At 40.4% G+C, this 16,291-nt stretch overlaps 1 protein-coding gene across 1 annotated transcript in view; it reads left to right on the top strand.

Moving 5' to 3' along the window:
• Positions 1-10,919: 10,919 nt before the first annotated feature.
• Positions 10,920-16,291, top strand: part of efhc2 (EF-hand domain (C-terminal) containing 2) — a 118,090-nt gene continuing 112,718 nt past the window's right edge. Inside the window, exon 1 of the mRNA XM_041211811.1 lies at positions 10,920-10,985. Coding sequence (XP_041067745.1) covers positions 10,944-10,985 — 42 coding nt within the window. The 5' untranslated portion in view covers positions 10,920-10,943. The remainder of the gene's footprint in view (positions 10,986-16,291) is intronic.

Genomic DNA, 16,291 nt, shown 5'->3' with positions numbered 1-16,291 from the left:
TGATGATAGGGAGCCAGTGGATGTGGTTTATTTGAACTTTCAGAAGGCTTTCGGCAAAGTCCCACATAAGAGATTGGTGTGTAAAACTAAAGCGCATGGGATTGGGGGTAGTGTATTAAGATGGAAAGAAAACTGGTTGGCAGATAGGAAACAAAGAGTAGGAATAAACGGGTCTTTTTCCGAATGGCAGACAGTGACTAGTGGGGTCGGTGCTGGGACCCCAGCTATTCACAATATATACTAATGATTTTAAATGTAATATTTCTAAATTTGCAGATGACACAAAGCTGGGTGGGAGGGTGAGCTGTGAGGGGGATGCAGAGATGCTTCAGTGTGATTTGGACAAGCTGAGTGAATGGGCAAATGCATGGCAGATGCAATATAATGTGGATAAATGTGAGGTTATCCACTTTGGTAGCAAAAACAGGAAGGCAGATTATTATCTGAATGGCTATAAATTGAGAAAGGGGAATGTGCAACGAGACCTGGGTACCCTTGTACACCAGTCGCTGAAGACAAGCATGCAGGTGCAGCAGGCAGTAAAGAAGGCAAATGATTTGTTGGCCTTCATAGCCAGAGGATTCGAGTACAGAAGCAGGGATGTCTTGCTGCAATCATACAGGGCCTTGGTGAGACCACACCTGGAATATTGTGTGCAGTTTTGGTCTCCTTATCTGAGGAAGGATGTTCTTGCTACAGAGGGAGTGCAGCAAAGGTTTATCAGACCAATTCCTGGATGATGGGACTGACATATGAGGAGAGATTGAGTCGGTTAGGATTATATTCGCTGGAGTTCAGAAGAATGAGGAGGGATCTCATAGAAACCTATAAAATTCTAACAGGACTAGACAGGGTAGATGCAGGAAGGATGTTCCTGATGGTGGGGGAGTCCAGAACCAGGGGTTACAGTCTGAAGATATGGGGTAGACCATTTAGGACTGGGATGAGGAGAAATTTCTTCACCCTGAGAGTGGTGAGCCTATGGAATTCACTACCACAGAAAGTAGTTGAGGGCAAAACATTTTATGTTTTCAAGAAAGAGTTAGAGATAGCTCTTGAAGTGAAAGGGATCAAAGGATATGGGAGAAAGCAGGAGCAGGCTATTGAGTTGGATGATCAGCCATGATCATAATGAATGGAGGAGCAGGCTCGAAAGGCCGAATGGCCTACTCCTCCTATTTTCTATGTTTACTTTCCTACCTATCTTTGTGTCATCTGCAAATTTAGCTACCATGCCTTCACTCCCCTCATCTAAATCATTGATGTAAATTGGAAAAAGTTGAGGCCCCAGGACAGATCCCTGCAGGACTCCACTGGCCACATCCTGCCAATCAGAAAAAGACCAATTTATGCATACTCTCTGTTTATTGCCAGCTAGCCAATCCTCTATCCAGGATAATATCTTACCCCCTACACCATGAGCTTTTCTTTTCCACAATAACTTTTGCTGTGGCACCTTATCACATGCCTTCTGGAAATCTAAGTACAGTATGTCTACAGATTCTCCTTTATCCACAGCATATGTTACTCCTTCAAATAACGCCAATAAATTAGTTAAACATGGTTTGACTGTTCCCGATTACCTTGTGTTTTTCTAAATGCCCAGCTATAACCTCTTTAATGATTGACTCTTACACTTTCCCCACAATAGATGTCAAGCTAACTGGCTTATAGTTTCCTGTTTCTGCCTCCCTCCCTACTTGATATTCATATTCAGTACTTTCCAGTTTGATGGAACCTTTCCAGAATATAGGGAATTTTGGAAAATTAACATTGATGCATCTACCAACTCATTCGCCACCTCTTTTAAGGTCCTTATAGGATTCTGAAATCGAATTTAACATTAATTGTAAGGCTCAGGGTCTGACCAAAAATGAAACCACTCTGGGTACAAGTGTTTTTAGACAAGGTTCACAAATTTATTGTTATCAAAACAAGTGCAACAGAAGTGACACTTAACAAGGTAGTAGACTCAGCCAATTCACCATGGAATACCAGTCCTCAGTTGGCTGGGGTGCTGTATCTTCCGAAATTCTTCTGTCTTTCTGCACACTGTACCACTGAAAAGCAGGCCTTATTAACCCTTTCCAAATCACAACCTCAGCCTGACCAATGATATCCCTAAATTCTGATTGGTCCAGGCAGTCCATGATTATATTCTGATTGGCTAGGTGAAGCATGTAGAATGCATGGTCACCTCCTGAAGTACATCCTTCCAGGATAGGAAGCATGATTAGCTCATTGTCTCAGATTTTGCTTACTTAGTGTGAAATACTAATGAAATCAGACACTTATCTTACTGTGTCTGTGTATTATTGATTAAATCAGTCGTTTTTAAATGACTGTCTGCTTTTTGGATGCCTCCTGCTGGGTGAAATGTTTTACTGTGCCTATTGTGTTTGGAATGGCTACTTAACTTTTTAAAAACAGATTGCAAAGTTATTTATGACTTTAAACAAAGCAATATCAAACTAATGCAGAGAATTACACAGTGGGCAATACTTAAAACTGTATGCCAAGTGTGTAACATAAGTGGATAGCAGTCGTCAGTATTTACAAGACAGGCTAGGTAAAATATTCTTACACATTCAGGTGGTACAGTCATGAGTGATAAAAGTCAAAAGGGATTGTATAGTTCCAAAACGAATCACCCACTAATAGAAGTTAAACCTAACATAAAGAGTACATTTAGATACTTTGATTCTGTGATATAACTACAGTAACCTCCTAACTCCTATACCCTAGGATAAAATCCATCTAGACCCGGAGACTTGTCAGCTCACAGCTCCATTAGATTGCACTGTACCGCTTCCCTACTGATTGTAATTTCACCAAGTTCCTCTTTCCCCTCCACCTCCTGATTTACAGCTATTACTGCAATTTTTTTTATATCCTCTATAGTAAAGCAAAATATTTGTTCATTTCATCTGCCACTTCCTTATTATCTGCTATTAACTCCCCATTCTCACTCTCTAGAGGACCAACACTCTACCTACTCTTTTTCTGTTTAAATAACTGTCGTAACTCCTGCTACCAGTTTTTACATTGCTGGCTAGCCTCCTCTCGTACTCTAATTTCTTTCTCCTGATAAACCTTTTCATCATTCCCTGCCATTCTTTATATTCTGACCAATCATCTGACCTGCCACTCATCTTGGCACAGTTATATGCTTTTTCTTTAAGTTTTATGCTTTCCCTGACTTTTTTAGTTAACCACGGATGGTAGGTCCTCCCTTTTGAATTCTTCTTTATAGTAGGAATATACTTATTGAGTATTCTGAAAAATCCCCTGAAATGTCTGCCACTGCTTCTCTATTGATCTATCTCCTAGCCTAGTATCCCAATTAACGTCAGCTAGCTCAGCTTTCATGCCCACATAGTTGCCCTTATTTAACTTTAAAGTACTAGTCTTAGACCCATTCTTCTCCGTTTCATACTGGGTGTAATATTCAATCATATTGTGGTCACTGTTACCTAGGGGTGCCTTTACCCTGAGGTAATTAATTAATCCTGTCACATTACACAATGTCAAGTTGAATATAACCTGCTCTTTAGTTGGTTTGAGAACGTGCTGTTCTAAGAAACTCTCATTTGCATGGCCGTTGGGAGAAAGAGACAAAATAATATATACGGATATAAAGAATCAAAACTCTAATCAAAAGCACCGGGAAATTTAGGAAAAAAACTTTGTAATTTGTATTTCTGGGGAGAACATTTCTGTTGTTCCTGATCCTATGTTCCTCATTGCTTGGATAGATTTATCCCTTCAACAAGTTTGACAGGTCAGCGTTATGTTTGTTGAGTTTGTGTTACAGGCTGTAGTTTTGTCTTCCTGTTCAAAAATTTTAGTTATAAAGCTAAAAGTAAATGATAAATGATTCTGAGCTAAGAGATAACCTTGTCTATCACAAACTAAACTCACGCCATAAATACGATGCATCCAATTTTTTTTAAAGAAAAACAGCTGTCACACTTTTATGTTGCCTTTTTGCTGGACCTTACAGCTGAAGATGTTCAGCAAAATATTGTTTCTATTATCATTTGCTTCTTTATTAATAATGTTGTAGAAAAAAATCTTTATTCTAGGTCATCTGGTGTGGTATATATAAATCTTCAACTTGACATTTTCCATGTGTTCCTGATCTCAATTGGGGCGTTGTCTTTTAGGAGTTGATTTGACATCTGCATCACAGAACAGAAAAAGCAACAGAGGGAAAAAAATCTCAGTAACCTTTAAAAGGCAGCAAAACAAATGCCAGAAAGACAATTTCCTCATGGAGGATTGCCTTAACTTTCTGTAAAAGGAAGTAAATGTCAGACTACCAGAATTAATTTCCATTCTCATATTTCTAAATCAACCACTGTTTTGTGAACTTCAGGTTATTTTTGCTCTATGTAATGCAATTAATGAAATATTGGATTTAGCTGCAACCTAAGTCATGACAAGGTAATGTGCCACTGTAATTTCATTGAAATTACCTGTAAGTTATTTTCTTGTCAGAGATAAGACCATTGGATTTCAGTTTTCACAGAGAAAATAAAATGAGATAGGATTAATTAATTATCTCATAGTGAAGGCACCCCTAGGTAGCAGCTCCCTAATATGATTGAATTTTACATATAATTTGAGGGAGAGAGGATTGGTTCTGAGACTATGTCTTTAAACTTAAGTAAGGGCAATATCGAGGGCATGAAAGCAGAGCTGGCTAAAGTGAATTGACAAATTAGATTAAAGGACAGGTCAATAGAGATGCAGTGGCAAACATTTAAGGGATATTTCAGAATACACAGAATAGATACATTCCAATAGGTAAAAAAAAGTTCAAGGGACGGCACACCATCAGTGGTTAACTAGAAAGGTTAAAGGCAGTATCAAACTTAAAGAAAAAGTATATAATTGTGCAAAGATAGGTGGAAGGCCAGAACATTGGACAGAATAAGGAACAGCAAAGGATAACTAAAAGATTAATAAGAAGGGAAAAATTAGGCTACGAGAGAAAGCCAGCCAGAATTATAAAAACAGATAGTAAGAGTTTCTATAAACATTTTAAAAATAAAAAATTAACAAAGTGAGTGTTGGTCCTATAGAAAATGAGTCTGGAGAATTGATAATGGAAAATAAGGAAATGGCAGATGAATTGAATAAGTATTTTGCATCAGTCTTCACTATAGAGGATACAAGTAACATCCCAGAAGCAGCTATAAATCAGGAAACAGAAGGGAGGGAGGAACTCATGAAAATTACAATCACCAGAGAAGTGGTACTGAGTAAATTGTTGAAGCTGTGGGCTGACAAGTGCCCAGGTCCTGACGGACTTCATCCTAGGGTTTTAAAAGAAGTGGGTAATGAGATAGTTAATGCATTGGTTTTAATTTTCCGAAACTCCCTAGATTCGGGGAAGATCCCATTAGATTGGAAGATAGCAAATGTAACTCCATTATTCAGAAAGGAAAGGAGACAGAAAGCCAGTTAGCTTAACATCTGTGATAGGGAAAATGTTAGAAGCTATTATTAAAGAAGCTAGAACAGGGCACTTGGATAAGTTCAAGATAATCAGGCAGAGTGAACATGGTTGTGAAAGGGAAATCACATTTAATCAACTTATTGGAGCTCTTTGAGGAAGTAACAAGTGTTGTGGATGCACTGTCCTTAGATTTCCAGAAGGCATTTGATAAAGTGCCACATCAAAGGTTATTGCGGAAAATAAAAGCTCATGGTATAGGGGGTAATATATTGGCATGAATAGAAGATTGGCTGGCTAACTGGAAGCAGGGAGTAGGTATAAATGGGTCTTTTTCAGATTGGCAAGGTAACAAGTGGTGTGCCACAGGGATCAGTGATGGGACCTCAACTGTTTACAATTTATATAAGTGACTTGGATGAAGAGATGGATGGGATGATTGCCAAATTTGCAGATGACAAAGAAAGTAAATTGTGAAGAGGACAAAAGGAGGTTACAAAAAGTTATAATAAGATAGGTTAAGTGAATGGGCAAAAATCTTGCAAACTGAGTATAATGTGGAAAAATGTGCAATTCTCTATTTTGGCAGGAAGAGTAAGAGAGAAGCACATTATCTAAATGGTGAGAGATTGCAGAGCTCTGAGATGCAAAGGAATCTGGGTGTCTTAGTGCATGAATTGCACATGGTTAGTATGCAGGTACAGCACTTAATTAGGAAAGCTAATAGAATGTTATCATTTATTGCAAGGGGAATTGAATACCAAAGGAGAGAGGTTATGCTTCAGTTATAGAGAGCACTAGTGAGACCACATCTTGATTACTGTGTACAGTATTGGTCACCTTATTTAAAGAAGGATGTAAATGGATTAGAAGCAGTTCAGGGGAGGTTTACCAGTCTAACACCCGGAACGGGTGGGTTGTTTAATGAGGAAAGGTTGGACAGGGTAGGCTTGTATCCGCTGGAGTTTTTAAGAGCAAGAGGCGACTTGATTGAAACGTATAAGATGGTAATGGGTTTTGACAGGGTGGATATAGAACAAGGGGCCACTATATAAAAAAAGGGGCCGCCCATTTAAAACAGAGATGAGGCAAATTTTTTTTCTCAGAGAGTCGTGAGTCTTTGGAACTCTCTTCCTGAAAAGACAATGAAAGCAGAGTCTTTGAATATTTTTAAGGTAGAGGTGGATAGATTCTTGATAAGCAAGGGGGTGATAGGTTTTTTGGGGGTAGACTGGATACGGATTTAAGGTTACTGTCAGATTAGCCATGATCTTCTTAAATGGTGGAGCAGGCTCGAGGGGGCTGAATGGCCAACTCCTGCACAAAAAATAAAAAGTACCTGGAAAAACTCAGCAGGTCTGGCAGCATCGGTGGAGAAGAGTACAGTTGACATTTCGAGTCCTCATGATGCTTCAACAGAACTTTTGAAGGGGTCATGAGGACTCGAAACGTCAATTGTACTTTTCTCTGCCGATGCTGCCAGACCTACTGAGTTTTTCCAGGTATTTTTTATTTTTTGTTTTGGATTTCCAGCATCCGCAGTTTTTTTGTTTTTATGGCCAACTCCTGCTCCTGGTTTGTATGTTTGTATGAGATATGTGATCCACAACACCAATAATAATCCTAAAAGAAATGTAATAAAAAATAATTTATCCTATTCAGTGGTCTTGGTAATAAATCTTTAATCTGGGTTATTTTTGAGTAGTCATCCTTTGAAGCTGCTTTGTCAGTTTTTAATTTTGTACATTCGTGTACGAAGTTGGTAGCACTCACACCTCTGAGTCATAACATTATGGGTTCAAGTCCCACTCCAGGCCTTGAGCACAACAATTTAGGCTGACATGCCAATGCAGTACTGACAGAATACTGCACACAGTCAGAGGTGCTGTATTTTGGATGAGACATTAAACTGAAGCCATGTCTGCCCTCTCCGGTGGACGTAATAGCCCCCATGGCACTATTTCCAAGAGCAAGGAAGTTATCCCCAGTATCCTAGCCATAATGAACATCACAAAAAGCAGATCATCTGGTCATTATCGCACTCCTGTTTGTGAAAGCTCACTTTGTGCTGCATTTCCTATATTACAGTGGTGGTTACACTTCAAAATTACTCCACTAGCTATAAAGTGCTTTGGAACATAGGGTGGTCATGAAATGCAATATATAAACGCAAGTCTTTCCATTTTTTCCCTTTTTACATTGGCATTTGCGATTTTTTTGTCTTGCACGTACATACCAATAATACATCAGATACGAGAATTGCTACAATCAATGGATAGAGTTCTATTTAGGTGAGGATATCAAGGAACATGGGGAAAAGATGGATAAACAGCTCAGCTCCACCTTCTCAAGGGCAAATAGGGATGGGAATAAATGCTGGCATAGCCAACGATGCCCACATTCCATGATGATTTTTTTTAAATGGAGGGGAGATAGACATCAGCCCTGATTTATCAGAATGGCAGAATGGTCTCAAAGGGCTGAATGGTCTACTATTCTTATGTTGATAACCATCAGTTAAACATTCGAAAGATCAAAGCCATCCAGGACAAAGCAGCTTCCTTGACTGGCACCCCATCCATAAACATTCACTCCCTCCACCACTGACAGTGGCAACAGTATGTACCATCTACACGATGCACTGCAGCAACTCACCAAGATTCCTTAGACAGCACCTTCCAAACCGACCACTACCATCTAGAAGGACAAGGGCAGGAGACAGATGGGAACACCACTGCCTGGAAGTTCCCTTCCAAGCCACTCACCATCCTGGCTTGGAATTATATTGCTGGTCCTTGACTGTTGTTGGGTCAAAATCCTGGAACTCCTTCCCTAACAGCACAATGGATGTACCTACATCACATGGACTGCTGCAGTTCTAGAAGGCAGCTCACCACCACCTTCTCAAGGGCAATTAGAGATGAGCAATAAATGTTGGCCTATCCAGTGATGCTCACATCCCATGAAGGAATAAAAAACTAAATTCTGCCCCTGTAACTCTATAACATCACTACTGTTTCATTCTCCCTTTCCACCACTATCTTAGGTTGAACCAGACTGTTTGCAACTGTCTGGTCACTGTTTGACCCTAGCTGAACTGCTGATCTATTTCCATTTCTTCACAAAGATTTCCCAGTGCCACATCCACAATAGTGGCTGACTTTGCCCTGTCTAACCCTATTTGCTCCTGAAGCATTCATCCATACCTTTATCACACAACACCTCCAATTCTGCCAACTGTGATTAAGCGTACCCCTGGAGGTTTCATCACATAACTTACCCCCAGTTTTCCTATTAGTTGGCCAACACATCCTTCCTTGTGCGGCTTCCTATCCCAATTAGAAAGCAAGAAGACTCATTACCTAATTGGATTATGCTTGCCTGTGTTATGGCATGGCTGATGGTAAATGCCGAGCTGCCCAAATCCCAGAGTGAAACCCGAAACAGCTGCCAAAACGGTTTTAGCAATTTGTATAGTATGAGAAGTTCTGAAATCAGGAAATTATGTCCCAGACTACTTGTGCTGCTTTTATAGTAGAGTAAACATGTATTAAAAGAATAAAGCAAAAAAAAACACAATTTCACTTCAACACAAGAATGGCTTCACACACTAAACATTATTTTAAAACAATTCCACAAGATCTTAACTGTACTACCCTCAGAGCTAATCATCCCTTTTTCTGTTCAGCAACTATCCTTATAGATTTCAAATTCTATAGAATTCCAGTAATTTTTACCACACAATGCCTTTTTCTCTTGGGGGTGTCATCTGAGGCTGACAGCAATTGGGTCTTCAGGTCTGGCCATGTTCACACTGTCTTCTGGGAGTTCTGACCAGCTATCCTGCTGTCCTCTGGGAGATCTAAACAGCTACCCCCTCACATAGGCTTCAGTATTTCCTTAACTGTGTTTCTTCCCTTTGATCTCTCTATTGTCTCAACCAGTCACTTTAGAAATGCTTTCTTCCCAGAATTGATTAAACATGTTTCTTGACCCTAGCTCTTAGACATATAAAAATACAAACTTATCCTATCTTTATCTTAACTAACCTTCACATATCCCCCTTTGAACTAAAACAACTTAATTCAAAATTACTCCTGTTATTGTTTTACGTAAAACTATGATTGAAATTTTTCTTGGTTCATTAACATATCAAAACTACTTCTTATTTTTGGTTTTGATCTCTTGAAGTCACTCTGGCTTTTACTCCAATATTTACCAACACCCAACTGCCTGTCTTCCAGCACATAAGAAATATGCCAGGGTTATTAACAGAAAAAAAATTACAATTTTTTGTTTTCTCAACAACTGTCATCCAAACAGCCTTCCCAACACCCCCCCCCGCCCCCCCCCCCCACACCCCCGCCCCCACCTCCACCCCCACCCCGAACTCCCCTTTCAATATTTTTATATCTGGTAAAGAGAAATGTTCAAAATGACCAAAAACAAAACAAACATTTTAATGCCCCTATGACTTTTCACTAGGATTGCACGGAGCTGTGTCCTGGAGATTGATCTTCAGTTCCTGGAGACTCCGGGCCAATCATGGAGGGTTGGCAACTCTATGTCTGTCCTTGATGATATACATTTGCTCCTAGTTCCCTGTGCATCTAATCTAAAACTCTCATCGTCATATTTAAATTTCTTCAATGCTTTTCATCTCTAAATATCTAGCTGTAATACAACCCTCTCATTATCCCAAAAACTTTGCATTCCAGCAACTCTATCCCAATTGCATCCTCCCACTATTGGCTACTACCCTTACATGATAGTATTATGTCTCCAATTTGCTCTCTTCCTCTATGAAACCCCCTTTAAAGCCACCTTTCAATTCCTTCTGCTATTCTCTTTTCTGGCTTGCAGTCCTTTTTGTCACGTTAAGTCTCGTGACGTTGTTCGAAGTTAAAGGCGCTATATAGATGCAGTTTGCTACTCAAACTTTTAACATTCAATGAATTGTGTTCAATTAGCTTATCTTAGATGGAGATGGGGCAACACATTTTTCCAGGTAATTTTTGTTTTCGGGCAACACATTATCTGTCTCAAATGCAAGTGAGGTGAAAGCTGAATAAGAGCAGAAGAGTTGGAAGAGGGTGGACTGATAGACAATGGGGATGGAGACCAGTACAGAGACATCAGGCCCCTGGAACGGAATACACTGACCTTCTCAAGATGGGGATCAAGTCCCTTCGTCTTTTTCGAATCAAACACACATTCAAAAAAATAAAGCAACAACAGATTCCGAATTAAGCATGAGATTTGCGACATCTGGTGCAAACAAATGAAGCTGAGGAAGAGAGATTACAGCGCAAGAATTCGCGGGTAAAAATTGATTCGTTAAAAGTCCTTCTTTTAATGGCGGAATGTTCGACTCGGAGCAGCGCGATAGCCAGGTGACGTCACAGTTACCGAGGCAACAGGGGAATCAAACAAACCTCCCACTGAGAGTGCAGAGCCTCTCATACCCTGGAGCACAGGCAATATGACTTTACCACTCTTACCTGGGAATACATTCAACAGGAATGTGAGTAACAAACCTACACCTCTTTTCTACAAATAATGAGAGTCTACACGTTTTAGAAACTGATTTCTCCTTCAAAATTGCTTTTCGAACTGGGTTTCCACAACCTTAACCCTGGAGGAAAACCCAGGCCTTTAGATTTGTCTGTCTGCTAATTCGTTTTCTTTATGTTTCTGTATTGTTGACATACTACGGTGTTATTTTTTGTTTTCTGAGCACTAGTAGGACATGTTTACTGCAAGTGTTTGGGTAGTTGACACCACACTGTCTGAAGCTGTGAAAGGCTGATCACAGGAGTGCGAACCACTGCACCGAAAACGTTTAAATGTACCACTGTAAAAAGGCCTGAATTTCCTCAGGCCCAATGGTGCTCCTATTGCTGGTTTCTTTGTTAGGTGATAATCATGCCTGGCTTCCACCTCCAAGGAGAAGTGTGTTGGAGTTTCTTGTGGGGTCTGGGGTGGGTAGATGTTCCATTTGCCACCTGGAAATCTGCTGTTGAAAAGATGTGTCATGCGCTGGAGTTCCCACTGCACCTATCTGCCCTGAAGATGCTGCTTGCTGCCAAGGTACCAATGTCCAGTGGAAAGCAGTAAAATAAACCTTAATGTGTTTCTATACTGGAGTTATCACTGATACACAGAAATTAGTGCTCTTAAAAATGGGGGTGACTTCCAACATTACCATACATGTGACAAGGAAGTGACACGTGCATAAGATGTATTGTTACCTACATGGTACCTGTCTGATGAACGAATGGTCTCATTCTATCCTCTGGTAGAATCAGACTTTCTCCTTATTTTTAGGGTGCAATTCCTGTTGAACTATCATGGAGCAGAATGTTTAATTTCACCTAGATGAAAGCAACAGTTAAGGAAGAAAATGCCTGAGCCACACAGACCAAGATGGTTCAATCTATGGTCTATGCTGACTTAGCTGATCTCAGTTAGGTAGGGGGGCTGTAGGGGCACTACACTATGCCTCAAATGACGTAAAAGCGGAATCAGAGTAGTGAATGGAAGAGGAGATTTGGAAGAGGATGGAATGCTGTGATTGACAGTGTCAAAGGCACTAGAAAGGTTGAGAAGGATGAAGGAGAGAGCAAGGGAACTACAGTCATTGTGATTTAAAGATCTCTGCAATTTGACTGGGCGGAAGGCAGATTGGAGGGATTTGAATAAGGAATGGTGAAAGAGGTGAGAGCAGAGTTGCAAAACACATTCCAGAATTGGGAGAGAAAGGGAAGATTTGAACTTGAGTGGTAGTTGGAGAGAGTGGAGTGACTTATGAATTTCTTGAAGGCAGTATTAGTTTTGATGGAGGTAGTTGATGGCAACCAGTGGGGTGCTGCTATCAGCCATGCTCATGCATGGATTTGCCTGAGCAGTGCGGATATCCTGGATTGCCTGAAAACAAAAGAATTATGGTTGCTTCTCAGGTAGCATGCATTAATATGCAAAACAAAGTAGTTTAAATCACTAATTGCAGACTGAATAAATTAGATTATTCCTTCCAGCCCAGAAATACACTTTTGACACACTTCCAAGAGAAAAAAATGAAACTTTCCCTCTTTAGAGTTCTAAGCCATATACTTTGTGCATCCCACCCTGCCATCACCATCTGTTGGGTGCATTTCTACTTTTAAAGAGAGGTTAGAATTGAAGAAGGCTCCCTACCCCTACCACCTTGCCATAGAGGAGTGTAGCATTTAGAGACATGGTCTCTGTTTTCCTGGACTAAGTGACTTCAGAAGGGTATAGACAGGTTAATATAGTAGATGTCATGAATTTTAATGTAGGGAAACGTGATGGGATGTATTCTGCAAGAAAGAAAAAGATGAGGTTTTGTAAACTATATGCTAAATCTTTAGAAATAGAAAAGCAGAGAAATTTGGGGATTCAAATACACAAATCAATGAGTTAATTTAGCATCCCAGGTTTTATACACATGGGGTTATAAAACACAAAATCAAAAAAAGATTGCTGAGCCTATTCAAATCATCAGCTAGGGCACAGTAAGAATGCCTTGAGGTAACATGTTTTAGGAAACATTTCAAGACGGCACAGAAGAAATTCACTCAAATAATACCAGGCATGAGAAGCTTTAGTTATGAGCACACATTACAAAAACTGAATTAAAAGCAGAAAATACTGGAAATACTAGGCAGGGCAGGCAGCATCTGTAGACAGAGAAACAGGAGTTAACATTTCAATTGCGACTTTTCATCCGAACCTAATGAAAAGATATCGACTTGAAATGTTGAGCTGGATATTAACTAAGAGGCAGGGAGTGAACAAGGGGCTTGTTTTGAGGTTGGGAAACCTGGAAGAATGGGTTTTGTTCAACTTCTGTTGAATTAAATGACAGAATCTGTCTAGCATTTTTTTTATCTCTGTTTCCTGGCCGCAGCCAGACTGACTAACGGGAATCAGAGGGAAAAGTCTCCAGTGGTTGGAGTCATAGCCAGCACAAAGGAAGATGGTTGTGGCTGCTGGAGGCCAATCATCTCAGCCTTGAGACATCACTGCAGGAGCTCCTCAGGGTAGTACCCTAGGCGCAACCATCTTCAGCTGATTTTTCAATGACCTTCCCTCCTTAATGAAATCAGAAGGAGGGATGTTCGTTGATGATTGCAAAATGTCCACTACTTGACTCCTCAGATACTGAAGCAGTCCATGTCCATATGCAGCAAGACCTGGACAACATTTAGGCTTGGACTGATAAGTGGCAAGTAACGTTCATGCCACAAAATGCCAGAAAATGACCATCTCCAACCAGAGAGAATCTAACAATCTTCCCTTGTCATTCAATGGCATTGACATAGCTGAATTCCTTACCACTGAAATCCTGGGGGTTACTATAGACCAGAATCTGAACTGGACCAGCCAAAGAAATACTATGGCCACTTCCTGATATATATTAATGAACAAGAACTGTGGTGTGCAGGGCATGATTTCAAAATTTGCAGATGATACAAAGATTGGAATTGTTGTCAACTGTGATAGGGGTAGTCTTGAACTTCAAAAGGACATGTTGGTGAATTGGGCTGACAAGTGGCAGATGAAGTTCAATGCAGAGAAATGTGAGATGATTTGTTCTGGCAGGAAAGATGTGGTGAGACAGTATAAAATAAAGGGAGAGCCTCTAAAGGAGGTACAAGAACAAAGGGACCTCAGTGTCATGTACATAGGTCATTGAAGATGGCAGGGTGTGTTGAGAGAGCAGTTAATAAAGCATATAGTATCTTAAGCTTTATTAATAGGGGCATTGAACCCAAGCGTAAGGAGGTCATGTTGAACTTGTGTAAGACAATAGTTAGGCCTCATCTTGAATACTGTGCCCAGTTCTGGGTGCCATACTTGGGGAAGGATGTGAAGGCATTGGAGAGAGTACTGAGGATATTCATAAGAATGATTCTCGGGATGAAGAACTGTAGCTATGAGGATAGATTGGAGAGGTTGGAACTGTTTTTCTTGGAGAAAAGAAGGTTGAGAGGAGATTTGATAGAGGTATTCAAGATCCTGAGGGGTATGGACAAAGTAAATAGTGAGAAATTGTTTCAACCCGAGAATATCAAGGACTAGTGGGCACAGATTCAAAATAATTGACAAAAGGAGTAAATGTGATGAGGAAAAATTTTTTCGCCCAGAGGGTGGTTGGTGTCTGGAACAAACTTCCAGAGAGGGTGGAGGCAGGTCTGATCAAGGTATTCAAAAGGTGAATTGGATTGCAACCTTAAAAGTGTGAATGTACAAAGTTACGGGGATAAGACAGGGGAGTGGGACCTGGTGGAATGCTCCTTCAGAGAGCCAGTGCAGACTTGATGGGCCGAATGGCCTCCTTCTGCACTCTAAAGATACTGTAATAAAAGCGCAGGTCAGAGGCTGATAATTCTGAGGTGAGTAACTCACCTCCTGACTCCCCAAAGCCTGTCCACCATCTACAAGGCACAAGTCAGTAGTGCGATGGAATACTCCCCACTTGCCTCGATGAATGCAGCTCCAACAACACTCAAGAAGCTCGACACCATCCAGGCCAAAGCAGCCCACAGGATTGGCATCCCATCCACCACCTTAAACATTCATTCCCTCCATCACTAATGCACTGTGGCAGCAGTGTGCAACATATACAAGGTGTACTTAGCAATTCGCCAAGCCTCCTTTGACAGCACCTTCCAAACCCGCAACCTCTGTCACCTAGAAGGACAAGGGCACTTACAATACCCATGAGACTGATAATTTTTTAAAAGATATTTGAATTCCTTGTGACAGATTAAAAGGAACCTCACCACAAGATTTCAAGTTTTAAAACAAATTGTAACAAATAGACTGAAAGCAACATCGACTAAACATTACCTAGTAGGCAACTAATACTTTAAACCACTGAAAAGATAACCTTTATTAATCTTTTAATGTGACAATGCTGCATACATGTACATTACAACATGCTCTGCACAAGCATACAGTTTTTATGGGAAAGTCTGTAGTATAAGGGTATAGTATATACAGGGTTAATGTGGCACTGCCCACACAGTGATGTAAGAAGGCACATGACCTAAACCTAGGGGTCAGTGTGGTGTTGGCTAGAGGTTTGTTATGACCTAGAGATGGAGATAGCTCCTTGCCTGTACCCTTTTCTATATATATTTATATAGTTATAGTAATTAATAAAGACTTGCTATTAATATACAGAAGACTACAAAGACTTCTTTAACAGACACATTCTGTAACCAACTCCATTACAACAATGTGTCAGCTCGGGATCAAAAATCCCTCAATCTCACAATAATGCTGAACAACTAAGGAAAAGAAAATCTTCAATGAATTCTGAACTGAAAGAAGCTCCCAGCCGAAGCTAAAGGCACTGAGAAAATTCACCAGAAAAACTCCAGGCAGAAGATCCTGGAAGCTAAAGGGAAAAATTTTACTGCAGCAGAAGGACTCCGTTGAATGTCCTTTGGAAGTCCAGCTTCAGCTTACAGAGTCCATAGCCTGCAAGGCTAAGATAAATCTAACTTCCAGGCTGCAGCCAGTCCTGAGAAGCCCCTTTTACTAATTCAGTCAGGAGCGCCATTTGAATGAAACTCGTCGCTAATCCCACTTCCGAATTGAAAAGAGAAAAATAAATTATTAACTTACTCAACACTTGGAAACTTCGCGACCGTCTGAATCCTTAAACATCAAGCTTGCGGTTAATTTAAATGCCTCACTATTTGCAATGCTACATCGCTAAATAAATCAAATCAGCAGACAGGTGACCCACACAGCCATTCTTCTTCCAGAAGTGTGCTGCTGCCATTTTGCAAAGCC

The sequence above is a fragment of the Carcharodon carcharias genome, chromosome 18 (assembly GCF_017639515.1).
Source record: "Carcharodon carcharias isolate sCarCar2 chromosome 18, sCarCar2.pri, whole genome shotgun sequence".
In the NCBI taxonomy this organism is placed as follows: Eukaryota; Metazoa; Chordata; class Chondrichthyes; order Lamniformes; family Lamnidae; genus Carcharodon; species Carcharodon carcharias.
This window is presented reverse-complemented; position numbering and strand designations above follow the sequence as displayed.